General features: G+C 35.9%; 1 protein-coding gene across 1 annotated transcript; it reads left to right on the forward strand.

Moving 5' to 3' along the window:
• LOC130974184 (protein ROOT HAIR DEFECTIVE 3 homolog 2-like) lies at positions 1-9,431 on the forward strand. Its single transcript, XM_057898956.1, has 22 exons — positions 1-298; positions 2,345-2,411; positions 2,602-2,704; positions 2,996-3,066; positions 3,532-3,595; positions 3,673-3,738; positions 3,829-3,876; positions 3,966-4,028; positions 4,114-4,170; positions 4,417-4,575; positions 4,652-4,720; positions 4,802-4,893; positions 5,422-5,500; positions 5,836-6,001; positions 6,481-6,605; positions 6,699-6,961; positions 7,384-7,480; positions 7,592-7,762; positions 7,847-7,951; positions 8,255-8,349; positions 8,510-8,606; positions 8,834-9,431. The coding sequence occupies exons 1-22, from the start codon at positions 142-144 to the stop codon at positions 9,119-9,121; spliced, it is 2,502 nt and encodes an 833-aa protein (XP_057754939.1). The 5' UTR covers positions 1-141; the 3' UTR covers positions 9,122-9,431.
• Positions 9,432-9,838: the final 407 nt, after the last annotated feature.

The following is a 9,838-nucleotide window of genomic DNA, read 5'->3' on the forward strand; positions in this document are numbered from 1 at the left end:
TCAAATCAAACCCCAAACAACACTCCTTCGTGTTTCTTGCTCTTTCTCTTTCTCTCTGGGAAGACACACAGAATCTCAAAACCATCTCTCAGATCAGAGTATTTTGTTTTTATCCTCTCTCCGACCTTCACTTCTCATCCCATGGACGCCGCCACTGATGCTTGCTGCTCCACCCAGCTCATCGACGGTGACGGCGGCTTCAACGTCTCCGGCCTCGATCACTTCATCAGGAACGTCAAGCTTGCAGCTTGCGGACTTTCCTATGCCGTTGTTGCAATCATGGGTCCTCAGAGTAGCGGTATGTTTCTTCGATTTCGTTATCGTGTGATTCATTCTTTCAATTGGTTACTGCTTCTTTGGAAATTTTGATTCTCCAAGATCTTTTCTTTATGTGGATTTAGCTTGGGAAAGTTCCTTTGAACTTGTATTGAAGTGTTTTTGTGTTCGGTTCTGGGAAATTAATTAGCTTGGGTTATTACTGATTGATTTGTTTGATTGAGTTCTGTGAAGTTCTCTGTTTTTGTTTAGGTCTAGTGGTTTTTGGGTTTGGTTCATTGAATTGAAGTTCCTTCCAAGTGATCCTCTTTGTGTTTTGTGGGACTTTGATATTATCGAGGTTGGATCAATGGCTGGTTTGCTTGATTGAGTTTTCTGAGCTACCGTGTGTTTTAGGTCTAGTGATACGGGTTTAGCTTATTGAAGTTCTTTCAAATGATCTTCTCTGTGGTGGGTTTTGGAAATTGGTGAACTCAGATCAATGGGTTCAATCACTTGTGAGCTTGGATTGATGAGTTCAGTTGCCTTTCTCTGTAATGAACTGCTCATATTTGTCTTAGGCGCAGTTTGACATAACTTAATTAAGTTCTTTTGGAAAAAGAGTTTAAAGCATAAGAACTTCTATTAATAGCAGCTTATAATTTATTTTGTGTTTGAATTTTTTGTTATTAAAATACTTATTTTAAAGTTGTAGCGTTTGGATAAATAACTCAAAAAATAGAATTTTTTTTTACACTAGAGAATGAATATTAAAATAACGATGATAGCAAATATTTTTCAATATTGAATGTTGATTTTACATAACCTAATCACTAATATTGTGTATGATATGATAGGTGAAAATAAAAAATAAATATAAAATGTGTGTTCATGTATATTTTGTTGCTGTTTATTTTATTCCTATTAGAACTCCCTTCTCCTTTATTGAGGTCAAGAACTTGCTATAATTAACTATGAAAATAATAGCAAGCTATCTAAAAATAAAATCACATGTGAAAAAAATAAAAAAAAATTGAAATTTCATACCACAGTTAAATACAAATTTAATAATAAAAATAGAGTGATAAAATGATAAAAAAAATACCTAGAAGGAATATATGCAATAGGTTGTTCAAATGGAACATTGTCTGAAAATGGTGGTGGAGGATCAATACATCCAGCAGATGAATCATTACGTGAAAATGGTGATGGAGGGTCCGTATTTCCAGCAGATGGAACATTGTGTGAGAATGACGGTGGAAAAAAAAATGTAGCTTCTGCTACTTCCTAAACGGGCACTTACTTACTTTAAGGGAATCCAAATAAAGTCATATACTTTGTCAAATCTATGTTGACTTATTTGAAAAATATTGAAAAGTAGTCAAATCATGTTGACAACTGTTCTTCAGCAATGAATGTGTGCTTGCAAGTTATAATTTTAGAGAGAAAAGAATGGAAGGGAAGGATTTGAAGGACTAAAAATAAAAACTCACAATGAATCCCCTTAAGGGTCCCTACTTCCTTTAACTTTTGCTGGCAGTGAGCAGATGACCAAAGAGAAACCGACAAAAGAACATTAGTCATAAGCCTTATCAATTTTACCATAAATTTGAATCAACCAATATCACTGCATAATATTCAGGTCGACCCAAAACTATAATCTTGTTTCAGAGTGAACCATGATAAACTGCACTCGAGGAGAGGACATGCCTAATTCTCCCAAATAACCTCCGAAAGATTGCCCCACAGGAAAGTTGTAACATTATAGTCAGACATTAAGTTTCGCTCTTAATCTAAAAATAACTTCGTTAGATATACTCGTATACAGATGAGGAGAAAAAATAATGTAAGTTCTGTGTTCTTTGAATGCAGCAAAGGCAACTTAAAAACTCTTATTATTTTTTCATTGTTAACTGGTGATCTCATCTTCCATATTTCATTTTCCAGTGTTAAGTTAGGTGCATTTTCTTAGCTGTACTCCCTCTTTATCTCTCTCACACACACATACAGACACAACAACACACACACACACATGCCCAAATAGACTTCTGTGATATAATCTTATGCTTTTACTTAATTATCTGAGCAGGGAAGAGCACCTTAATGAACCATCTTTTCCACACAAGCTTCAGGGAGATGGATGCTTTCAAAGGAAGGTTGGGTTCTGAAATTATTGACTTGGTATTGTGGACAGTAAAAGGAACATTACAAGGAAAATAGGGGTGCGTTGGGGGCTGGGGAGTATAAAGAAAGGATGGAAACTGGATGTCATTTATCATCATCTATAATGCAGTCTATTGTGTCTTAGTTATTTTAAAAGAATGATTGAATACTGTATTCTTGCAGATCTCAAACAACTAAGGGCATTTGGATAGCAAAGTGTGTGGGGATTGAACCTTGCACAATTGCTATGGATTTAGAGGGTACTGATGGAAGGGAGAGGGGCGAGGTATGTCAGTTCATATTTTTTGTTTCTCCATTTCCTGTGCATTGTTATGCAACTGGCACTTGTCCATGCATAATTGCATATGATCACAAATTCCGAGCCCTAGCTTTTCCTCTACTAACAAATCTCTTTCACTTTCCTGCTTTTTTGTTTTTAAATGTAAATGAGGATGTCTCAACCCGGGTTTGAACCGAGGACATCTTTCCTGCATTTTTATTGATGTGCATCTGATACATATAATATCTTAATTCATATTTGTTTTGTTTTGTTTTTCTTTTTTAAATTAACTTCCAGGATGATACTGCTTTTGAGAAACAGAGTGCTCTTTTTGCTTTGGCAATATCAGATATTGTTCTGATTAATATGTAAGTTATTAGTATAGATCATTGCTTTATTTAATTGGGCAAACGGATCAGAGTGTTGGGAAAACAGACTTACACTCAGTAATTTCATGAAGACTTCGAAAATTACATTGCTCAATAAATACCTAGGTAGAATTGCAAATTGCTTGGTCTATCTTGGTGCTATACCAGTATCCTTAAAGCTGGACGGCCTGGCTAATTAAATCGCGAACTGGACCCCTTTTGTGGTTCCATTAACTGGAAAAAAAAAACCAGTGGTAAAAAATTAGAATAATCAATCAAGAACTGACATGTTCTTAGCAGCCCATCCAAATCCTTTCTTACCTTCCTTTGGGTCAAATTAGTGTAAAAAGAACTTAAATGTCGTAAAAAGAACTTAAATGTCATGGGTTATGAAACCTTGTAGTAGATATATCAAACAACTTTCAGTCCCGTCAACATTTATTGAAGGTTTTATTTTATTCACAGGTGGTGTCATGATATTGGTCGGGAGCAAGCAGCCAATAAACCACTTTTAAAAACAGTTTTTCAGGTAGTTTCCAGCCATGATTTTCCTTCTTGTTGATTTGAGTATGAATTTTCATATAATGGCCTTTCTTTTAACCGTAGGTCATGATGCGTCTATTCAGTCCCCGCAAGACAACATTGCTTTTTGTTATACGTGATAAAACAAGGGTAACACTTTTGTCTTTTCTTGGGAATATACCATTGCGTATGTTTATAATTCTACTTAATATTTTAGCATTCTTTTGGCTGTAAATGCAGACCCCACTTGAAAATTTGGAGCCTATTCTAAGAGAAGATATTCAAAAGGTGTTATTTCCTTTTATTTTCCGAGGATTTTCCTTTGTTGTCTCTTCTTTCCATCATCTGAAATTATTAACGCGGTATGAATTTGACAGATTTGGGATGCAGTTCCAAAACCCCAAGCTCATAAACATACTCCTCTCAGTGAATTTTTCAATGTAAGAGGATCTATCTGTCTGTCTGTCTTCTCTTTAATGATTCAAGTATATATCTAATTATTGATTAATGATTCTTCAAATAAAGGTGGAGGTTACCGCTTTGTCAAGCTATGAAGACAAGGAAGAAAAGTTCAAAGAGGAGGTACCCTTTCCTGAAATAGGAGTTCTGTAGGATTTTATGCATGCTTGTTTGTTTGTCATTTTGGAGTACTTTAGTAGTTCAGTATTTATTGCCATTAGACTGGGTTTTGACTATTTTTGCCTATAAATATCTATGCAAATAAATGATGTTTAAACATTTCTGCATTGAACATTTTCTGTTTTATTTTTGGTTTTTCTTCTTCTCTGCGGGCCAACGTGGATCACAGTGTTACACTTACTCATACAGGTCGCACAACTACGGCAGCGTTTCTTCCATTCTATAGCTCCTGGAGGTCTTGCTGGTGACCGACGTGGTGTTGTGCCTGCTTCTGCCTTTTCTATTAGTGCACAGCAAATATGGAAAGTCATCCGAGAGAACAAGGACCTTGATCTTCCGGCTCATAAGGTTTGTTATTAGCTTATGTTTGGGATGTGACATTGGTTTGATCTTCTTATTGATTTGGCTTCTTTTCCATAAATAGGTAATGGTTGCAACTGTGCGTTGTGAAGAGATTGCTGATGAAAAGCTTAGCTGCTTACGCTCTGATGAGGTGCTTATCCATATCCTTCTATTGCAAGTTAAATCAGTTGCTTTTATAATAAGTAGTCATAACGTGAATGATTTGGCCCAGGGTTGGTTGGAATTGGAGGAAGCTGTTCAATCAGGTCCAGTACGAGGTTTTGGGGAAAAGCTGAGCTCCATTATTGATGCCTATCTTTCACAGTAAGTTTCAGATCCGGGAGTTTAGTATTCAAGTATATTCTTGTGATTAGTAGCTACTTGCTGTTTAAATTAAGAGCTTTTCCTACCGATTCTAATGTTACATGCTAATCACAACCATTGAAATTTAATAATTTTTTGAATTAAATTGAGATACATTTCGTTACTGGATCACTCAGAGGGGTAACACTGCTTTGCTATAGTCTTTTACCTTATTCAGAGTTTGTATGGCGTAATGATGTGAAAAGAGAATAAAATAAAAAAAGTGGATTATGGTCTTTCCAATCTTTTCAAAAGCTTAATAGGTTTGAATCTTTCGAATAGTAGCACTTCCAATGGAATAAAAAATTGTGGGGGGGGGGGGGGGGGAGATTCATTCCACTTGGGTAGAGAAGGATTCAGCTTGTCATTGAAGCTTAAATATTTAGTTGATGTTGTATTACATTTGACATCATTGTTTTGGGTAATTTAATCACCTTATACAGTTCCAGTCTTTCTTTTTAATATGTGGATAACATCTGATTTCAACAGATATGATGAGGAGGCAATATTCTTTGATGAATCTGTGAGAAATGCAAAACGAAAGCAATTAGAATCCAAGGCATTGGATGTAAGACTGTCTGCTACCTTTTAATTGCTTTATTGATTTTTTTTCTATTCATTTAGACTAAACTTCAATACTGGCAATATGGGTTGTCTAAATGATTCTGTAACCCGGTATTCTAAAATCTTAAGCTAAGCAAATGAGTTCAATCATGTAAAAGTAACAATGCAGCAACATTCTTTAATATACACAAGTGCACTTGGTTATTGATCAGAAAATTAGTGAAAACGATGGACTGTGCTGAAAAATTGTTAAGGGCTTATGAAGGTGGACAGAGTGTTCATATTGTGTGTGATACACAAAATTTATATGATCTTTTTTTTTTTCTCTCAACTTTTCAGTTTGTATACCCTGCTTATACAACATTGCTGGGGCACCTACGTTCTAAAGCTGTAGATGATTTTAAGGCTAAGCTAGAGCAATCACTGAACAACGGAGAAGGATTTGCTTCATCTGTTCGCATGTGGACCGTGTCTATTATGCTAGAGTTTGAAAAAGGATCTGCTGGTAAATAGTCTGATAGAATGCCTTCTTTGCATATACATTGTCACCTGTAACTTTATTTGCATGTTCTAGAATTTATTGCCAAATCTCAAATGCTATGTTTCCCACCGTTATAGTTAATAATACATCACTCCACACATATGGAGAATTCAAGTACTTTAAATGGAGAAAAAAGCAATAAGCAGTAACATTTGTTTGATTTATATCAAGTTCTTTAAAGATTTGGATGGTATCAGTTTCCTTGTCATTGTGTCAAGGACGTATATGAATCATTAATGATAGATACTTTTTTATGTTCCTATTTTCTCAAATGAGTTACATTAGCATCTTATGCTCGTATTTTCTCACATTAAAGATACATATTCTCTCATGGATTTACTTGAAATCTCTTTTTTTTCTTGGTAATCATGTAAAACTTTCATATTGCTGGTGAAGTGCTCACTTCTATTTGGTGCTTTTGTAATTTTGTTTGTACTTTCCAGATGCTGCTGTGAGACAGGCTAGTTGGAGTGCATCAAAAGTCAGAGACAAACTGCATCGCGATATTGAGTCACATGCTTCATCTGTGCGTGACACAAAGTTATCAGAAATAACAACTAAATTTGAGGTAATGGTATCATCACTTCATAAGAGATTAGTCATTTGATGATGTTTCATATCTCTCTGTCAAACACTGAAAGGGAGACCTTTTTTTGGGCAGAAACAATTGGCTAAGGCCCTGATTGAGCCAGTGGAGTCATTATTTGAAGCTGGTGGAAAAGACACTTGGGTTTCAATAAGGAAGCTTCTTAAACGTGAGACTGAAGCTGCCGTATCAGAACTTTCAGCTTGTATTTCTGGTTTTGAATTGGACGAAGAAACAGTTGAAAGAATGCAACAAAGCTTAAGGGACTATGCAAAACAAATAGTGGAAAATAAAGCAAAAGAAGAGTCGGGAAAGATTCTGATTCGCATGAAGGATAGGTAACAATATTCTAAATATAAATCTTGTCAATTCTTTAATCTATGTACCAATCATGTGTCTGTATTGCAATTTGCAAGATTTATTTTCTAAATTGATTGATTTTTGGAGTTTGGGAATTGGATAGTAGTAAGGATTGAAACTAGTCATAATGCTTTGCTATGTATTTGTGAAGTCCCTGAATGATATAGGAGTGACAGAATTTTTCAAGAAAGAGGATGTTATTGTCAATGCCAGAATTTTTCAGGACAAGAAATTAGGATAAATTATTAAAAATAAAACTTGCTCATTACGTTTGCAGTGAATCCTAACCTAGCAGGATAAGGCCTGTTATTGTCTTTTGTCCCCATTTGTTTTTGTTTTTGTAGGATGCCTGTAGTATAGTATTTATCTGGAACCTTACTGGTATTGTTGTACTTTTCAGATTCTCTACTGTGTTCAATCATGATGCTGATTCACTCCCTAGAGTGTGGACTGGGAAAGAAGATATCAGAGCTATTACTAGGGATGCTCGCTCTGCGGTAATTAATAGCCAATTTGATGATAAATTTTCAGCTTGCCTATACTTGCAAGTATGCTAGAAATCACTTCATTTAGCACCATTTAATGTTTTTTCTACTGCCTTGTATCAGTCGCTGAAGCTTCTATCAGATATGGCTGCTATACGCTTGGAGGATGAGAAGCCAGATCGCATTGAAAATGTACTTCAGTCATCTCTCATTGATAGACCTGCTGGTGCAATATCTTCCCAAAATAGAATCGAAGGGCCTACAGATCCACTGGCTTCAAGCACGTGGGAGGAGGTACTACTATATGCGAATATTTGTGGTATTCCTGTTAATGTTGTAGAGAAAGCTATTATTTCTGAGCATCTATTATAAATGTAGGTTCACCCAAAAGACACACTTATCACTCCGGTGCAGTGCAAGTCCTTGTGGAGACAGTTCCAGGGAGAAACTGAATATACAGTTACCCAGGCTATTTCAGCTCAGGTAAAAGCATAAAAAACTATTCTTCACTGAACCTTTGCTGCAATTTTAAACTTCTAATCGAATTGTCTGCTTATAAGTATTCCCTGATTGTTAATGTTTTGGCTAAAATTAGGGTCTGCATGGTAAGTACATGCTGTGTGTTAGTTACTGAGAAAGAGGGGATGGTTTTTACTTAGTGTGCAAAATTATATTGGACTACAATTTCTTTTGCTGGACTGAATAATCCTATATAAAGCTGAATTGGCATTAGTTATTGGAGTAACATCTATAATCCTTTTTTGGTTGTTTTGGCTGTGGGTTCAGGAGGCCTACAAGAGGAGTAACAATTGGCTACCTCCTCCATGGGCAATAATGGCTATGGTCATCCTTGGTTTTAATGAATTTATGCTGCTCCTAAAGTAAGTCATCACCTAAGTCTGAGCTCGTATCTTTGTTGTTATCATAATTAGAGTTTATCTAATTAGCTGATTATCCGAGACAATTCTCTTCATAATTGTGGAATGGATTGGAACCTATTTCCCTCTGTTTAATAGTTTTCTTACTTTACGCGTGAAACAGAAATCCTCTCTACCTGATGATTATATTTGTTGCCTATCTAATCGGGAAGGCCCTTTGGGTACAAATGGACATAGCTGGCGAATTTCGGCATGGCGCGGTATGATTGGACTTCCTCTTTTAACTCTCCTCCTGAATTGGGATTCTCTATTCTCTCTAATATTTTGTTCGAAGGGTGTGTTTGCGAGTTTTGAATTTTCTCGCAAACTTTGTTCCCCAATTTTTTTTTTGGTCTTAATTTGCAATGTTGGAAATGATTTGTAAAAGCAGTAACTAACATAAGAGAGAGCTAGTGAGATGATGTCAGTTACCATGTTTTCTTTGCAGCTTCCTGGTCTTCTATCCCTTTCGTCGAAGTTTGTGCCGACAGTTATGAACATTCTTAAACGTCTCGCTGAAGAAGCTCAGGCGAACTCGACACCTGGAGGGTCAGAATCACAAAATGCAAATGCTCCGGTATCAAGAAATCAAATGCAAAATTCTGATAGAGCATCAAGCACGCTCTCCAATTCTTCTGTATCCAGTGTTGGCTCATCTGGTGTTGATCAAGAATACTCATCACCAAACTTGTCTCAAAGACGAAGAACAAACCTTCCAGAAGCTGAATTTTCTTGAGGGTTATGGTTATAGCATTCAAATAGGATCCATGTATCAGTTACGTTTGCTTTCGAGTATCAGTTTTGCATTTTATTTTATTTTATTTTTTGGGTATACACTATACAGCATCAGTTTTTTGTTTACTTTATCTACGTTACTCTTCCTTTCTATTAATATTTATGCGTTATAGCTTGTAATTATCTGAAAATATATGAAGGGGAGGAACCCCTATTGGGGTTCAAGTTCAACTATTCAATAATATATGGAAGTCATATCAGAGACCGTTAAAAATAATTAAATAATACGAGCGTTCAGTTTGTTAAAATTATTAGCTATTACTATTAGTGAAGATATGTTTAAATAGTATTCAGAGAGCCAAGATTTTCATTAGGTATTGTTCATACCTGGCCCAATAATGAAGGCTCATGATCAAGCAAAAGACTTAATCCAAAGGGTTGGGTCTTACCAGTATCAATCTTCATCATACAAAGTCGGTACTCACCACGACTTGTTCTAAAGAAGTCGGGCATGAGGGTTAGCTGGCGGATAAACACTTATTCAAATGAGTAACTGCCCCTAGAATCTCTCTAACTACTTCCACGAGCCATATCCTAACCTCCCTAAGATAATGGGACGGTTAACACCCTAAAAATATGGCACTACTCCAACGGTGGTTATTGGTTCACCACTATAAATACACTGACACCCCTCAGGTATCTCTAAATCCAATACTCT

The sequence above is a fragment of the Arachis stenosperma genome, chromosome 4, assembly GCF_014773155.1.
Source record: "Arachis stenosperma cultivar V10309 chromosome 4, arast.V10309.gnm1.PFL2, whole genome shotgun sequence".
NCBI lineage: Eukaryota > Viridiplantae > Streptophyta > Magnoliopsida > Fabales > Fabaceae > Arachis > Arachis stenosperma.